This window comes from Uranotaenia lowii, chromosome 2 (genome assembly GCF_029784155.1).
Source record: "Uranotaenia lowii strain MFRU-FL chromosome 2, ASM2978415v1, whole genome shotgun sequence".
Classification (NCBI taxonomy): Eukaryota; Metazoa; Arthropoda; class Insecta; order Diptera; family Culicidae; genus Uranotaenia; species Uranotaenia lowii.
In genome coordinates, this window is record NC_073692.1 from 164,841,992 (window position 1) to 164,861,411 (window position 19,420).

Sequence of the window (19,420 nt, forward strand, 5' to 3'; positions counted from 1 at the left end):
TTACACAAAAAAAGGATCAAGAGCTAAACATGATGTCGTTACAAAATTGTTCCACTCAAGACCACATTCTTGTTTTACTCAAGACCACCAAAGTTCCAGTCATGATCAGAATTCTTATTTCACTTAAAAAGCTCAAGAATTATTAAAATTTACTCAATAATATTCTACAAATCATCAAAAGATAGAAGAAACCAAGATCTATCCACTGAACTTAAAAAAAATGTTTCAGTATAAGTTATACCGTACAACCAAATTGAACCATTTTGCTCCACTTAAGATAATATCCAGATAGATTTTCCGTTCATTTTCCAAAAATGTTATGACAACTGGTGATTCTAAATTTTTGATAACTTTGATTTTTTTCTTGCAAATGATAGATAATTTAATGATTACTTTATCAAAATATTTTAATGCTTTAAGATCAACAACTTTCTTATTAAAATATCCTTTCTGAAAGTTAGATGGAAAATCTGTAAGTGTTGCTAGTTACTTAGTTACTTTTAACGAAACGGGGTGTAAAAAATATTGGCTTGCTTCTCCTATTGCTTTGCCGTCTTCAACGGGGTTGTAGCCAGAGAATTTTCCAGTAAGTATCATATATTGAAATTTCATTTTCATTGCGTGAGGATAAAATATTCAAGAAAAAATGATAAAAGTTCCATTCTCTGAACAAATTTTAAGATTTTTTCATATAAAATTTCAAATTGAAACCTGAATACCTAAATCTGATTTTAAAAATTTGCAAAATTTCTGTCATTTTCATCAAGGGTGAAATTTTGAAGATAGCAGGAATTTAGAAAATCAAAAAAAGTAGAAAAACAAAAAATGTTTAGTGAGACTGGTGCATCAAAAACTAAGAGCTAACATTTATTCGTTGTTAGTTCAAGTTTCATAAAATCAGTTCGGAATTCAATTGACCTTACGTGAAACCAGAATGTCGAAATAATATAAATCTCAACTAAGTTCAGTCAAATTTATCTGTGTATTTTATTTCAATTTATTATATATAAGAAAAACTTTAAGGTGAGTTGAATTTATTTATAGTTTGTCTGATATTCGAATCGTAGTAATTTTCCCTTTATTTTGTCCTGTTCACTCCAATTAATGGTTGTAATGACAAATTTGCTTCGAAACTTGACCACTACTTTTTTCTACTTTACTCAAACAATTTCATCATTTGAACATACGACAGAAATTAAGTCTGAAAGGATGCAACAAAAAACCAAGCCAATTGAATTGATGTGGGGGTAAAACGAATGATTAACCCTAATTAGCTATTAATTGTCAATTTGACACTATTGCAAGTTTGGCGGCTTGTAACTTTATTCGGTTGCGTCCAAATAATTCAATTTCTTTGAGGACCCTCAATAATTTCTTGAAATCTTTAATGATGCATCATTACTTTTTATGGACGCACCTTGAAAGCCCAGGAAAAAAACTCCCTAATCAGACCTAGTGTGTCAATTTGACACTCCTCGCTTCAAACCGCTATATCTCTCTTGTTTCTCAACAGATTTTCACAAAACTTATAGTTTCGGAAGCCTTAAAGTGTTTCTGAGGCATTATTCACCTACTACTCTTCAACTTTCCGTTATTCAAAGTCTAAGAAAAAAAAACCGAAAAACATGCTTTTGAAATAAGACTGTAGATCAGCTACGGAATGCTAAAAAATGTTCATTTAGTGTCCAAGAAAGCTGAAGTTAGAAGCTATACGTTGCACATATAGATATATTTTTTTGAACTTTTTTATGGATCATGACCACAAAAAGTATAAAAAAGGAATTTTTAGATTGTCCAAATACGAAACACATTTTTTTGACAAATTTTTTAAATGTAGCTGTTTTACGAACTTTTTGTCTATTTGCAATTTTTTCAGATTTTTTAGCAGTTAAATTCAATTTTCTACTGACTTCCTCAATACATTTATATTCACCAGAAAGCCAATTTCATACCAATTCTATTGGTCTCTTGGTCTATTGGTATTCAATTATTCTACATAAGGGCTACGATACTTTACATAAATTTAACAACACTTCTTTACATTTCTTGTGATCATGGTCTTAAAAACATTCCAAAAAATTATCCATATGTGCAACATATAGCTTCTAACTTCAGCTTCTTGGACACTTTTTGAAATTTTTTTGAGCATTCCGTAGCTGATCTACAGTCTTTTTCCGAAGCATGTTTTTTTCGGATTTTTTTTTAACTTTGGATAACGGAAAATCGAAGAGGTAGGTTAATAATATTTGAGTTACATCACAAGGTTTGCAAAACTGTATATTTTATAACAATCGGTTGAGAAATAAAAAAGATATATTGGTTTTTACAGGAGTGTCAAATTAACACTCCACGGACTGTAACGATTAATAATTTCAGGGACGGATGAGGGTTAAGAAGCTCAAGTTTGTTTTTTTTTTCATTTTTGAAAAGGGAAATCAAAATCTAGGACATTTCATTTTTTAAGGATAATAAGTGCTTTAAAATGCATTTAGATTTCTGAGTTAAGATTTCATCATGAAATTTTAAAATTAATACTATTTAGTGCTCAAAAGTGAATTTCCAATACTGTATCGACACAGTATCGAAAAGTGCTACTGTGACACTGTCGTTTTGACTGCAAATGTACACTCTACGACCTACTTGTATTGATGATTTCAACATGCGATTTTGTGATGAGAATTATGAATTTTCATATGCAACTCGTGGCAAAACTCGTTTTTCCAGCATTAGACATAAATAACTATAAAGTAAATAATTGGATTTTTTTTTCTGCAAGAGTTGTTTATTGATATAACGAAGTTTTACGAGTTGAATAATTACATCGAGTGTTTAAAAAATCTAGTATTGCAACGCGTTGCATACACAATTTTTTGCTTGTTCGAAGAATTCCTTCGAAAGTCCATTTACAATTACAAGAGGCATATTGACAAAGAACTGCATGTGGTAAATCAAGCCTAATTACTGAATATTTCTGGTCAAGTAGGTCATAAACTGAAAATTTTGTCACTGATATCAGTATTAAAAATAGCACTATATAATACTGTATACTGCATCAGTGTTGAAATGGTCACTTTCAGCACAGAATTATTTATGCAACAAGTTGCAAAAAGAAGATTTTTTCGGCACGAGTCTTACATTCATCAACGAGCCTTGCCAAGTTGAATAGTTTCGAAGAGTGATGAAAAAATCACGTTTTGCTACGAATTGCATGCACAGTTTTTTGCAATACCTGAAAATACTTTTGTGAATCAGTTCATGACAGCCTTACACGCAATGGTTTGTAGTTTTCCTTCGAAATGAAAACAGTGACCTAGAGTAACATTTTTCTACACTGTTTTGAAAACTATATCGAAAAACTCTACTTTTTTATTAAGTTAGTACTTTATTAATTGTAAAGCAATCGAATGTTCATGTTTTCACCGAATAAAATTAATTTAATACTTATCATAAAAAACTGATCTAATTTACACCATTTTTAGGGTGTTCAATTCTTCGCATATTCCAAACATAAACATTGGCAGATTCCACATTCTAATATCGATTTTTTTATATAAAATAATTCAGTATCATGAACTACTGAAAGTCAACCACAAATTATGTAGTCTATGTTATAGTTTAAAAAGTAATAGTTTTATTGAAGAGATTGTCATTAGGTTCAAAGGGATTGAAACACGATTCCAATCATTCGTTTAAAAGTCTGCCAATGTTTCCGTTCTTATAGGTCTGCTGTTGATCTTGAATTGAATTACAATTAAAATTTTGTGTTAAAAAAAACAAAACCATTCACTTTCCGCTTGTTGCGCTCGCTGCAGAGTTATCCGTCAAAATGGCAAACATAATGATGATTGATGTACATTTGTTGTTATTTCTTCGTAATTCCCAGAAAGTCGGCTTCATCTCGCTGGGCCTCGGAATGTTCATCTCAATTTTGTTTGGATTCATCTTCGGGCTGATTCTCGGAACAACGGAAATGCCCTGGGGCTTCGGAGATTTTCCCACCGAGGAGATGAAAGGCCGGTAAGTGAAGTTGATGTCTGATTGTGCTTTTTTCGTTATTAATTTCATGTTTCCGGAATTTAATTCTTCAGTTTTAATTGTTGGTGACGTTGATGGGTAGTATATTCAAAAACTTTTTTACTATTTTTCAAGGCAACACCGATAAGAATTTTTACTTAAATCATTTTCACGGTTACGTTTAAATTTCGCTTATTTCAACACCCAACAGCAGTTGTCCTCGAAAGTGAAAATCCCGCAGCATGTAAGCAAACGAACGATTTTCCCCGGATCCGCATAATGTTTAATTTACAAAATAAATGTAGAATGTTTTTGGATGGAGGCGCAAGCCGAGTCGAGGATTTCTACCAAATCAGGCTCCCTGCCGATTCTTGGGATGGTCATGGCTTGTTGGAGCAAATGGTTGGCGCAAATGCCAGCCTGGGAGAATCATAATTAAAAGAAAATACGTGGGAATTTGCATACATTATGGATATCGTGAGGGACCCGCGCCTCTTTTCGTCGTTCTTTGTTCAAATTCGGTCTAAGTGTGTTTGAAATGTTTTGCTCCCATCGATGGTTGTGAGAGTTTTGCGTAATTGATGTTAGGTCGGTTTTGGTTAAAAAAAATTAATATGAGATGGAACAATGCGTTTACGAAAGCAACAACGTAGAGATTTCACGTTCTAACCCCTTTACTGCATATGAACACTAAATGTCTTTTTAGTGTTTTTCACATTTTTTAGCATAATACTGTTAAGAATTTCCAACAACTTTAATGCCTCAAAAATTTATTTAGCATTTATAAAACCTTAAAAAAATTAAAGTCATCCCATATCTTACACTATTTTAACAAAAAGAAATGTTGTAAAAACAATAATATTTTTTTCGGAATAAATTGCTAAATTGAAGGTCAATAAAATTATTTCCATTGACGATTTTTTTTCTCATCGGGTTCATAGTCCATGAAGTAGAGAACTAATTCAAATTCAACGTTTTTTTGGTCTAGGAGCTCTAGTTTGGGTGATATAAAAATGTTATCGCAGAAAAATCCAATGTTTTCAGTCTAATTAGTTATTTCTAAAAAAAATTCAACAACCAGTTGAAAATTGAATTCGATGCATTGACCTAAGGTTGCCAGAATTTTTTCAGCACCTATCCGGGCCGGACAAAATCCAGGCATTTGATTTCAAAAGTGATGACCTTAAATCCGGGCAAACTTTCTCAAAACCCTAGGTCAGGCAGAAAGAAATTTGATGCAGCATTTTTGCAGCATTTTTTACTTTTGGACAGAAACCTGCGCACTTTTTGAAAAGGGTTGAAATCGTTTATGATAAAAACTCGTGCCAGAACAAAAAAAAATCTACAAAACTATTGTTTTATAGATGAGGCATGCTCAATTTAGTGAAACATGAAAATCAGTTCTATTCAAAACTCTCTAACAGACCTAAAAAAAATTAGTAATGATCATTGTTATGAAACACTGGTCACTGGTCGGTGATTAAATCAGGCCAATTTGACATTTGAGTGTTTTTTTTTAAATTTTTTATATTTTCTAGCAATGGTTAAAGCCTCGAAATAACTCAAAAATAATGAAGAAAAAAAAATTTCAAAAAAAAAAATTCATCAAAACTCATCGACATGACCATTTTTATAAAACTTTTAAAAAAATATCGTTTTGGAGTATGTATTTTTTTTTGTTACTTTTGCCTAATAAAGTGAATAAATCTGGGCAAAAACCGGGCATTTTTCAGTGAAATCCGGGCAAACGGGCCAGGCCGGACTGTTCAAAAATTTTGTACTAAATATCCGAGCAAACCCAGATAAAACCGGGTAATCTGGCAACCTCGCATTAACCCTTTAGCATTTTTTTTTTAAATTATGCCAGTAAATTCCAAATGCATATCTACATTCTTCAAGGATTTCGTAGTTATTACTGACTAAGAAACTACATACGTATTGATTTTTGTCTTACAAAATATCTAAAGAACTGGCTTTCTTTTAAACTTTTTTATATCTTTCTATCAAGTTTTGGACATTTTCCATGTTCAAAATTTTCATTTTCGAAAATCTTTATATATACAAATGAATTTCAGTCTGTTGTTCTCTATAGACTCGGAAACTACTGAAACGATTGGCTTGAAACTTGGCAGGTGGAGCCATTGGAGGTTCCTATCACTGGAAGGAGCAAGAGGTCTCCCAAATAAAAGTAAGATTTAGGTTTTTTGTATAACTTGAGAACTAATAATGAAACCAAAATTAGCATGAAAATGTCTTTGGGTACGAGGAATGTTTCAATTTAGGTTTGGTCAGTCGTTTTTTTTTCATCCAATGAAAAAACGAAAGCATCAGCATACTCTAGCGAACAAAATGGAAGCAATAATTCGAGATATTTATGTAACTTCCGATCCGCGATGAAGGGTAAATGTTTGACGTTTTGTAGTTAGGACAATTGTATGGCCCTTTTCAAAAGCTTTCCGAAAGCTTCCTAACTAATCTAAACTCTTTTATGGAAGACATGGTGTCGCTAGTGTTTGCTTAATAACTTCCATTGCATTTATTCCGGACACGATTTAATCAGGGATGCCAGTTATAATGAATAAAAAAAAATTCCTTTTCATGCAACATGAATATTTCAGAAATCTCAATAAATAAAATGATAAAATTATTCATAATTTGAAGGTAAAAAGGTTTTATTGTTGATATGCCCAGTAGATTTCTTGCGATGATAATTCATTTTCAAATCAAATTATTATGAGTTAGATAGCCTTCGATTAAAAAGATTGCTCAACTTTGCATGATATTTTGCAAACCATAAGTTGAGAAAAATACCAATTATTTATTTAGTTTGTTGCCTTATGAAACCCAATACGTATCTTCACTTTCTTCATACTAGAAAAGGGATATATTATTTTGTTGAAATTTAATAAATCGTATAATATATGAAAATTAAAAACGCGTTTGTTGGTTGGAGGAACCAAAAAATAGAAATGACGAACCATGAAGAGCTATGCTGAATGAATTGGTGCCATTAAATATTTTCGTGCTGACTAATGAAAATTAATTCAAATTCCACAATTTTTTATCATTGTACGTATCAAAGTTAAAGAAACAAGTAATAGAAATTGATTCGGACGGCATCCCTGATTAACTCTTTTTGCCATGATGAATCTAGAATGGTGGTCTCATATGCCAAATCGCACGTTCAGCCATATTGAAAAAAGTTTTGACAGCTTACTGAAGTGTTTACGAATCAGGGGGTCCCGGAATGCCAGGTGTTTGAGATACAAAATCAGAGAAACCTGGAAAAAGTCTATGTATGCCTGTCCATGTCGAAGACCAAAAATCAAAACATTTTAAACTAAATTGGGTTTTAGTTTATTTTATTTTATTTTATTTAGACTAGATTTCCGAACATTTGAGAATTCAATGAATTCATTTCATTTGAAACATTTTTTTGTATTTCCTATCGATCCATGCCATCAGGGGCGATCCTGAACAGTCGAACTCTGGGTGTTCACCATCGAAGCGGCAGTCGAGGCCCAAAAACTCCATCAGGTTTTTCCATATGATACCAATCAGATTCGGATTACTCAATTGAATCTTCTGGAGCAGTGATGGCAACAGACGGGGGTCTTCATGAAGCAGCTGTTTCATCTCGATGAAGATCAGATGTTCCTGCAGGAAGGCCAGCCACTTTTCGGACGATGAAATATCATGCCCCGCCATGTTACTATCCGATTCGATGATTTTCTGCTGCTTCCTGATAGCTCTTGGAAGAAAATAGTGTTGAATAAGCATAAATATGTATTATAAGTAATGGATAATTAATGTTGCTCATCGCTACCGACAAAGCTGGCACCGTCGTCTATTGGTCCACAACGACTTCTAGCTTTGCTTACCAGCCTGGCGCTCAGCCGGAAGATATTTTTTTGCTTCTATGGATTATAATTGCAAAAATTTGAGTTTTACAAAAAATCAGAGCTCCTGGTATCCCAGCCAGCCAGCAGCCAGCCAACAGCCAGCTGTCAAGTTTCGGCTGCGTTTCGCCCCCACCTCATCCAACCCTCGTCTACTTTTTGCCCAAGTGAGACCATTATACTAGATTCATCATGCTTTTTGCGACCAGCGTGCCTACAGCTACGGGTGGTTGCATATTGAGGAAAAGTAGGCAAGGGGTACCAAAAGTTTCTCATTGGTGGGGGGTGGAGACGGAGCGCTTTTTGACAGCGAATTGTTCGCCTACCATGCCTACGATTACGATTGCCTGTCACAAGATGGACGATTCCGTGCATTGGTATAGATCACACCTGAAGCTTTACACGCCTTGGTCCAACAGAGGTGCCAGGTGGTTTTGCAAAAATCAGGACAAAATGAAGAAAAAAAATCTGATTTATTCAGGCCAAATCTAGATTGCATAAACAAAGGAGGAAAACAGGTGCTGTCAATGCCTTAATATATGCAACAAGAGTGAGCATCTTATTGGCTGGACTGCAGTTCATATCGAAAAACACCATTTAAATTAGGGTTACCAAATACTGCAACGCCAAAAAGAGTTCATTGAGATAATTTTTGAAAAGAGCGAAAATAAACACAATTTATTCAAAAACCATGAAGTTTTAAATTAAGGATATTTGCCGATTTGTTGCAATTTATTGGACCTACATGACAGAGGTTCATTATTTTCAGTTGTATTATTCGAAAGGTTAGTAGTTTTTGATTTTATGGTGAAAGAACACACCAAAGATGATAAAAAACTACCTTTTTTAAAGATTTTTTCATTGAGAAGTATCCTTTCATGAATTTATTTTCGGGCTTGTGATATAGCTCAGATGGAAAGCCAGTTGCCTCCTGAGCCGATGTCAGTGAGTTCGAGCCCAAGAGCAAATATCGAACACAGTTGTACCGGATTAGCTTTTCAATAGCTGTCCGCCAACTGCAACGTTGATATAAAGTCGCGTATGCCATAAAATGGTAAAACGATTATAATCGAACAAAAAATGAATTTATTTTCGATTCATGCGCTTTTCATCTGTGCCCTGTGCTTTTAGGCAAGTTGTTGTTATGTATATTGCCTAACTATTCATTGCATACTCAAAGGCGCTCAATGCGTCCACAGATTGTTCTGCAAAATCATTTAAAACGAAAATTCCCGATTTGAATCGTTAATACCCTTGATCCTTTCCATTGGAATCCTTCATTTGAAACATTCATAAAAAAAGGCAAAACTGAAGTATTGCGCAAAGAATGCAGAAAAAGTTGGATCTCTTCTACAAGAATACAAAGCTCATGTAACGGAAAAAATGAGTTCATTTCTATAAAAATCATTTAATTTAATGTCTTTCAACAAAAAAATAAAACATTCCGTACAATTTCTCAAAAAGAAGAGTAAGCTAATTTATCGATAGAAAATAAAATACATGTGCTCTTAAAAAAGCACGTATGGTATTCCTAATTTAAATATAATCTGAACCAAAGACCACCATCCGTTGAATGGGTTCAACTATTTTATTGCAAATTTATTGGATGTTCTCATAACTTAACTACAAATTCGATCCTTGTTCATATGTATGCAACTGTGTGTATAGGTTGATTAAAACCAAGAGGCTCAAAATCCTACATAAACATCAAAGCAAACAGAAAATCAGGACAAATGCTTAAAAATCAGGACACCTGGCACCACTAACAAAGCTCCGAAAAAATTCAAAGAGTAATAGTTTCATTTCTGAGCCTTTTTTGAGTACGAAAAGTGTTTATATGACCTTTTGGCACCCCCTCTTCCTCCTCTTTTTAGTCTGAACATTCATAGGGGAGAGAAAGGTTCGCATTCAATTTTTACATTACTCGAAAATAAAAGTGTATTTGGATAAGAGGGATGTTTTCATGATTATTCAAGGCCTTTCTTCTCTTTTCCAGTGGAAAGAAGGAACAGAATGAAGGGATTTGAAGATTTTTTGTCATATCTTGAGAACTTATGAGACAATTGGAATCAAATTTTATATAATTGAGGCCCCACTTACCTTACAGTGGGGAGGTTCCTTTAACAATATTTGTTTTGTAGCTCAATAACTAATCATATAAATTTTGTTTTATCATTCAAAAACTAATCAAGAATGTGGAAACAAAATTGTCAAGTACTTATGGATACGAGACATGTTTCTCTGCATGGAAGCGAATCATAGTCAAAAAATGTTTGATCGGAAACTTAATCCGATTTAAAGATATATGGATGTGGTCTTAAATGGATCCATCGAGGAATGCTTTATTTGAACGACGCGTTATTAATCTGTTGTGAAACTTCAACCATCCGGGAGATTACATTTTCCAGAAGAAACATAAATCAAGACTTCTGTGTCCGTGAGCATTCAGATTATGGTTTAAAATTCCATCATATCATTGCCGCACTGTTGTAAGCAGTTAGGTTGCCTTATTTTTGTTTTTGTTTTTTTTATCTATGGGAGCAATTTTCATTACCAATTTGTGGCTGATTTCGCTCAAATTATTTATGTGTTGATTCTTCCGTTTATCCGTTCCAAGGATTCATTTTTAAGCCAAATAAAATTCATTTGTGCAAGGATTATTGCATTAAGGAGGAATTTTAACCTAGGAAAAAGTCGAATACCGTTCATTTTCAACATTCAAAAGATAAATTTTATCTTTCGTTGAACAGGACAGAAATCTATGATATTGCTAAGGAATTTTTAAACGTTTAAAATTCACCTTGAGTGATGCAACGAAGGAAAAAGGCTTTATCTTGTTAATCACTGCAGAGAAAAGACATTTACATGGTATACTTGTGCAAAGCATGGAGATATATAGCTGATAAAAAATTTTCACCTCTTAGTCATAACAAAAATCATTATAAAAGTTTCACCAAATGAAGTGACGCAACGCAGGAATATGTCATATTTGAATTTAGCATTTTTTCAGCAAACATTCTAATGCTGAAGTAGATATTTTTCCTAATATTGATTTTATTTACTCAACGAAATGGAATTCTTATTTTCACAAACATCATAATCAATTCACCAGCCCGACTGTCAATTGGCATAACAGTTGTTCAATCATCATTTGGCACCGGAGGAGGGAGAAGACCAATCGTCTCCGATAGTGGCAATTTCTATTCCATTCCGAAAAGGCAGTACGAATGAAAAAAAAAAACTGCCGGCAAAAGTAAACGTCGAATCCATTAAGCAGTGGGTGCACTTCCTGGGTGCACCATTTTGTTATTTTCATTTGAGCTTTTTCCCAGCATCCAGCGCAGCCCCAGCAGGAGGCCGCAGCATTCTCTAAAGGTTATCTTTTCTTTCTGATTCTTTTTTTTTTTCGCTTTCTCGGAACCCTAGTGGCAACGCCCGGTCCCTCTGGATGGGAATTCTGTGGGCCCTCACGTCCGGAAGTGGAGTGGCAGTAGCGTTGCTGCAAGGATCGGCGGGACCATTAATTGGGGTGGCTATTTCCGCCTCGCTGCTTCCACCGGTTGTCAATTGTGTAAGTATTCTTGTGATTGTATGTGTTGGCGCGCGTTATCCGCATTGCTGGGTTGGAAGCCATCTGCTGCACCAAACTTAAGCCCGGAAGTTACACAGAAATCAAATTTTACGGTTATGTAAACGCGGTAGGTTCAATGTTCTTGTATGTTGAAGAGCTAAATTTCAAAGGGAGAGTGGGAGTATAATTTATTTAGAAAAATGGAAAAAAAAACTTTAAACCATTTTTATACAATATCTGTTTGTACAATGTACCTATGTGCAAAGATACAAAAATCTATTTTATTATTTATGGAAGAAATGAAAGATCGAGTAAAAAAATGGGCTTTATGGATTTTACTTTAAAAAAAAAACAATCATCTTATTAAGGAGGCCAACATATAAAGAGAGAGTATAAATAAAAATTGTTTGGTTTTCTAAGGAATGGTCAGGTTCAGGCCAGGTTCAGGCCAGGCCCTATGTAAACGAATATCATAAAAACATTTTTTTCATTTTTCAAAATGCATGTTATAAACTATGTTATAACTTATAAGTTATTCACAAAGAATTACTGAAGGTTGCATCTTTGGACTGAAAGTTGTTAGGCGAATAGGCCACTAAGTAGGCCGAACGAGGCATACGCCCAACGGTTATCCAACCGAAGTTTGTTCGGCCACAAGAACACAAGGCCGAATGCATGTTACGCAGAATTGATGTTAAGCCGAATGGATGTTAGGTTGAATGGTCGTTAGACCAAATAGACGATAGTTCCATATAACATTATGCCAGCCAGATTGCCCGGTTTTATCCGGGTTTGCCCGGATATATGAAATAAAATTAAAGAACAATTCGGCCCGGCCCAGTTGCCCGGATTTCAATGAAAAATGGCAGGTTTTTGCCCGGATTCTCTCGGCAGATCAAACAGCAACCAAATTACTTGTGTTTTTATTTTTTTTTTATTTAGGTGAGTAGATTTTGGAAAAATTATCATGAAAGGATTTTTCAGAGCATAAATACGGTTTCAAATCTGTTTATCAATTTTGATGAAAAATTTTATTTAAAATTTTTTCATTTTTATTTTTGTTGAGTAATTTTTGGATTTTGACAAAATTTACTCGGATATTGCCCGAATTTGGTAGTAAATTTCGAAATATAATGCCATGATTTTGCCAGGTACGTGCTGAATAAATTCTGGCAACCTTACCCATATGTATGCTAGGCCGAACGGTCATTAGGCCCAATGGTCCTTCTTTCATTTGGCTCAGTATCCGTGTTAAAAGTCAAATCATCTTGATGGCTATTCGGCATTATGACACATTTCACACGCTTGTGATTTTCAGATTCTTGAATAAAAACAATCCTCAAACCGACCATAATTTCGATAATTTTAATCACACAAACCAATAAAAAAAATTGATTTTTTTCAAATTTGCATAAAACGATTTGAAGCCAACAAATCTACTTCAATGTTTAGAAAAAAAATTGTTTGTATTCAATCGATTTTTTTTTTCAAAAGCGAACAAAACAGTTGCAAATGAGTGAACTTACGTCACAAAAAAAAAAACATGTTTCAACATAACGAATATAGATCTTCTATAGAAATGATGAGAAGATTTTGAAACACCATTTTTTTAGAAATCGGTTGAGATCCAGCTGAGCTACAACAGTGGGAATCAGTGAATTTACGCCAAAAAATTTGATATTTTGTTATAGTTTTTGAAAAAATATGCTCTGAAAGTTGTTTTGATCCTCCAGATGGTCGGTTTTTTTTCTAATCGAACATAATTTGTTTTTTTTAAATTCATAATTTTCAAATAGCAAAATAATTTTTAAAAAATTGTTTTTTGATGAATATTCAAATATATATTGTTGAAAACAGTGGTAAATTTACCATATCACTTCTCATTGGGTTTCAATGGAAGTGCGATTTAAAGTAGGAACAAATTAACAACAAGATTTATGATACTAAAAAAAAGATAGAACAATCCAAAGTAACAAATAATCACAATTTAAAAGTGTATGGAAAATTTGAAGCCCAGGAAGAATGATTCAGAAATACTAGAAAATTCGTGACGTGAACTCAGCTCACTAATCTGTTTTGTTGAAAGAGGCATAAGACACATTCCACTGTGACATTAAGTTGCTTTTCCGGATTTTTCGGAACTGTTATCATTCTAGAAGTTAAGCAATTTACTTGAAAGTGATAAAAAAAGGGGTAAAAGGTCCCAAATTAAATTTCCTTCAAATGAATATAATTTGGTATTTGAAAAGTCTAAGTTGTATGTGTTGTGATTGATTACTTTTGTGACGTGAATTCACGCTAAATTTGGCCATTTTTGTCTTAAATACATATTACTTGGATTTCATGTTCTCTCTGTGGAAATAGGATATTAGTGTCTTAAAATAAGTTGTAGAGCTAACAATTTCCCATAGTTTGAAGTTCATAGCTTTCCGATTCAACAACACAAAACAAAGTTATGCCTCTTTAAAGTTGTGACTTGAATTCAATCATTTAAAACAGTACAGGATAGTGTACTGAATTCAAGACACGAAATTTCAAGTGATTCTGAAAAATTCTTTTGAGCCTTCAAATTTTATGTACACTTTTTAAAGTGATATTTTGTTAGTCTGACTTGTCGAATAATAAATTTTCAGTATCTTTTCCTAACTTTTTCCTTATTATGACTGGCACTTAAATAGCAAATAGCCTAAATATTGAGGAATAATACGTTAAAATTACACAGTCATTATTTGATACACAAAAGAATTTTTTTTTATATTTTTGTTTTTTATGAAAATAACGAACAAATTAAAAAAAATCAACTAAATTATGTTCGATTTGTAAAAACCCGACCATTTGGAGGGTAAAAACAGCTTTCAGAGCATATTTCTCTAATAAAATTTCACAAAAAAATAAAATTTTGTGACGTGAATTTACTCATTCTCACTGTTGTAACTCAGCTAGATTCCAACCGATTGCTTTCAAATTAAGTGTTTCAGAGTTCTCTCACCGTTTTCAAAGATTATATTTTTTTTTATTGTTTTTAAAGTGTTTTCTTGTAAAATAAAAATGTTTCTTTCCATTTGCGACGTGAATTCAATCATTTGTGACTGTTATTATTATTACTTTTTAAAACAACCCCATTAGACAAAAAAAAAATCTTTTTTCCACACAATGAAGGAGTTTTTTTGCCTTAGAAACGTAGAATAAAAAATTAATCTATATATTTTAATTATTTATTTTGTAAAAGTTGTCAACATTTGCACTTTTTCCAACCAAAAATTGATTTCCATAATTATAAAAATATGCAAAAAATTTTGTTTCGCTTTTTTTGTTGGTTTTGTGTAATTAGCATGATAAAAAATCATTTGTGAGCTGTACAAGCTCGTGGAATGTGTCATTTGGAGTTTTTATTTCTATCATTGGACAATTTGTGCCAGGGGTCTTCAGATCTTTCCCAGATTTGAAAGTTTGGTTCATTTTAACGACTTAGAAACATGTTTATTTTTCCAGATTTATAATTTTTATTTGTTTCGATTATAGTCGTTTCAACATATTTAAGTCATTCGTGACGTTTTCAACGATGCAGTTGGCAGACAGTCATTGAAAAACTTATCCCGTACAACTGTGATCGATGTTCACTATTGGGCTTGAACTCACCGACATCGTTCTATAATTATAAGTTTTTTTGAGATTATTTCGGTAAGATTGTTTTTGTAATCAAAAAATAACCATTTTCCAAGGCTACATGATTCTTTTATTATTCAACGGAAATCACGAAATAGCATTGCAATTTCATCAGCTTTTTAAACAAAACATTAATCTGAATTTTGAAATCTGAATATTTGAAAATGTATTTTGAAGACAGCAAAATGACACTGATATTATGTTATACTTGCTGACGATGGTGTACTTTGCTACGCCTTCTTTAAATAAATGAAATTTTTTAAATTTAATAAGTTTTCTTTGTAGGTATAATTTTGAAAAAAGATGAAAACATTTTAGTGAAACTTGATCTTCAAATTTGTTTATCAAGATCTGAAATTTTAAATGTGTTTTTGTAGGTTTTATAAGTTCTTTAAATATTCCAAAATGCTAACGAACTTTTATAAAAACGTTGTTTGTATCCTGGGATTGAAATGCTCCTTCTCAAGCGGTTAAGCATCAAAGTTCTTGAAGCTCGAGAGCGAAGAAAGATGAGAGCCAATTTTCCCTCACCAATAAATGCTCTAGTTAAGTTCAAACGAGCTCTTCTGGCTCTAAGAGTAATTTTTGTTTTTGAGTAGATAGGGGGAAAGTTCATATAACGCCCCCGCTAATACGCGCCCCTCGTGTTTTGAAGAATCTGTAACATTTAAAGCCTAAAAATATAACCAATTTGTTTTAAATGCTGTGATAGGCCATGGCAAGTATGAATTTTTCCGAAAAATACCTCAGTGTCGTGAAAATTAAAACTTGATTTAATTTAAAACACTTTTAATAACGATTCAGCAAGTAGAGAAAAATAAATAAGACAATATTTTCTGACACATCGATAGAGGCATAGAATAAACTATGATTTTATGCTAAAAAATCATACTGAACTCACTAGGATATGCATTTATGGGCATCGTCAACTGGGGCAACATGCAACCATTTTCAACTTCAATGGTTTCTAAAAAACTTATGTTCACAGTTAATCCTACCCCTTATGCAACGAATTTTTTTAAGGATAATGGGACATCAAATTGGCGTAGTAAGAAAAATTTCTGATTCCTTTAGTTATTTTTAATTTAAAAAAAACATGCGATTTTCACCCTCCTTAGAAAACGGGGTAACTTGCAACAAACTTTGTTTCTAATGAAAAATCTTATGAACACGTTTAAAAATTTATAGTTTTTAATATATTTGCGATGCTTTAAAGACCATTATGCATGAAAACACCAATTGCAGTAATAAGTTGGTCTTTCACATTTTTTTTCTGAAAATAAAGATGCTGCATACATTTTGGTGTTAAATTATACTACGAAAAATTTTACAAGCTGAAATCATATAAATAAATGTTTGGATGAATGAAATTTCAAAGTTTACAAACGCGTGATGCAAAACATTCATATTCCAGCTCATGGAAACGAGATTTACAAGGTGCTTCTTTAAATTGCATTTTGTTGCATTTTACCCAGTACACCTAACTGAATTATTAAAATATTTATTTAAAAGAATTGGATGATTGTTCGAAAAATATTTTTACACCAACAGTGTTGGTATAGCATGAGAAAACTAGTAAAAAGTTTGTAGGTAATATAATCAAGTCAATCCGTCATACTGGGTAAAGTTTTTGAAGGCATCGAAAAATGTTGAAATTTGTACATTCATTGCAAGATTTTTTAAAATTTATATAAAAATAAAAAAAAACTTTAAAAAACTAGCTTAAGATGCGAGAAATTATGTCATCATAACTTTGTAATCATTAAAAGATAACTTCATTACAATAGATACATTAAATTAAAAAATGATTTAGTGCGGTGTTTTAAAAATGTTGCATTTAACCCCGCTGTTGCATGATGCCCCATTTGACGGTATGTTTTATCACGGCCAATGCGCTTGTTAGGTTATCGCTCCAATCGCAATATGCTGAAAATAGCATTAATTTTTCAAAACGGCCAATTTTTATCGAAAATGAACAAAAATTCTAAATCCATATTTTGAGCGATGATTCAGCCAAAAAAATTACTTTAATTTTTTTTTAATTTTCATCAGTCCATATTGATATTCTTTTCAGTCAAAGTATCTGTAAGTACCTATTAGTGTATTTTTGGTCTTCGGCGGCTTTTGGGTGTGTTCGGCTGCTTGGCACGTATTGAATACACAGCGGCGCGTATTTGCAACACAGTTCTGTTCTGTGGATTTGAATATGGTCTTTAAAAATCAAGTTTTTGAAGCAATTAAAGGAACTAGAGTAATAAAAAACAATCATTTGTAGAAAACACTTTCTTTCAACGATAACACTCGTTTTTATACTAATTTTATATCGAATACAAAGCAAATCAGCGATTCGCTTAGATGGGCCTTTAAAGAGCATGTTCCCCTATGTTAGCTCAAAGAGCCGAAATTTCTTGAGCTCGCTGGCTCAGCAAAATTTTAACACTCGAGCTTAACGATGTGGGGGAACATGCTCTTTTCTGCCCCACCTTAGCGATTTGCTGATTTGCTACGTATTTCACAAAGAATTTGTGTAAAAAACGAGTGTAATTGTTGAAGAAAACTGTTTTCTACAAATGCTCCCTACTACTACTGATATCCCTAAATAATATCGATAGAAATTGGACATGGAAAGGTATTTGAAAAAAAAAAATTCAAATACCTTTCCATGTCCAATTTCATTCCATCTGCTCAAATTGTGCTAAAGGTATCAATAAAAAATGTATGGGAGCCTCATTCCTCCTTTTCTATATTCCCAATGGAAGAAGGAAGGAGTCTTAAATAATCATAGAAATATTTTTTTTTATTTCAAATTATGCAAGCAAAAAAACAAAAGCTCCCTGTCTCTCCCTTTGTCCCAATGGAAGAGAAAAGGGATACCAAAGACTCTGGGAAACATTTATCGTACCATAATACCATCCCATGCCAAATTTGGTTCCATTTGCTCGATTTGTTCATGAGTTTTGTAAAAAATCGTAAGATAGGACATCTTTTCCACTCATATTTCCCCATTTGAATGAGAGGGAGAGAGTTCTCAAATACTCATAAAAACATGTCTCGATCCCAAATATCATCCCATATCAAATTTGGTTTTATTTGTGAGATAAGTTCTCCAGTTATGTAAAAATTTTTTATTGAAGTCACACTCTTTTCTTCATATCTCCCCACTGGAAGAAGCAATGGATTCCATATATTCATTGGAATATTTCTCATACCCTAATACTATCCCATGCCAAATTTGGTTCCATTTGCTAGATAAGTTTTTGAGTTATGTAAAGAATTGTAAGAAAGTAACCCCTACCCCATGTTTATCACTCTACTGAAAAGAAGGAGGGTTTCTTAATAATCATAGAAATATTTCTCGTACCCAAATGCCTTCCAATGTCAATTTTGTACCATTTCACACAGGGGAAAACGGTGTAAAAAGGTGATCAAAATTGTTTACGCCAAAACGGAGCGTTTTAGACCCATAGTGTCTTCGAGGCATTTTACCTACATTCAAAGCACTTTAAAATGAGCTTTTGATAAAAATGAATCAATCACCTAGCAGTGAGATAGAAAAATTATTTTTTGTATTTTTAATTTTAGAGCACTTATGTCTTTGGCAAGTTTTTAGATTGTAAAAAATGTAGCAATTTTGATGAAGACGTCAACATCGTAGAAGCTAACTCAAAAAAGTTAGAAGGGTTCAAAATAAAAAAAAAAATTATCAAAATTTTCAGTATTTTAACGATATCTTTCCAGGCCGAGCTTATTCGAGCAAGATATGTTTAAAAGAATTTTGAGTCACTTAAAATCGAACAGTTTTGTGGAATGCACTTAATAATAATATTCAGACTGAAACGAGTTAGATTGGAAAAACTAAGAAAAAATAGCTGTTTTCAAACACCTGTATCTTTCTAGTTTTTTTTTTTTATTGATGAAATTTTTTTTATATTTACATAACAAACTTAAAACTAGCACTTTTTCCTTAAATCTTATTGCACTCTTATCAACTAATACGCCTTAGTGAAATCATATTTACATAGCTCTGAAAATGTTTCTGGAAAATAAATTTATTGTTCCATCTTAGGGATCGTACACTTTCTTTAATTCCATTTATGTTTATATCTTTTCTCATTTCTATTATGTATGTTATGCATTCTAGAGTCAACCACAATCCTGCCTTAAACTTATAATTGTTCTTATTAATTGTACATTGGAATAAATCTTCTGCATCGGTTATATCTAATTTGAATTTCGTTTTTAGTTCGAGGAAGCTCATTTGCACCAAATT

General features: G+C 32.7%; 2 protein-coding genes across 2 annotated transcripts in view; both read left to right on the plus strand.

The window, feature by feature from the left end:
- Positions 1–19,420, plus strand: part of LOC129748374 (uncharacterized) — an 814,549-nt gene that overhangs the window by 360,147 nt on the left and 434,982 nt on the right. The gene's annotated exons all lie outside the window — the stretch shown is intronic.
- LOC129748375 (uncharacterized) overlaps positions 1–19,420 on the plus strand; it is a 121,940-nt gene that overhangs the window by 89,875 nt on the left and 12,645 nt on the right. Inside the window, exons 7-8 of the mRNA XM_055742977.1 lie at positions 3,884–4,017; positions 11,340–11,484. Coding sequence (XP_055598952.1) covers positions 3,884–4,017; positions 11,340–11,484 — 279 coding nt within the window. The remainder of the gene's footprint in view (positions 1–3,883; positions 4,018–11,339; positions 11,485–19,420) is intronic.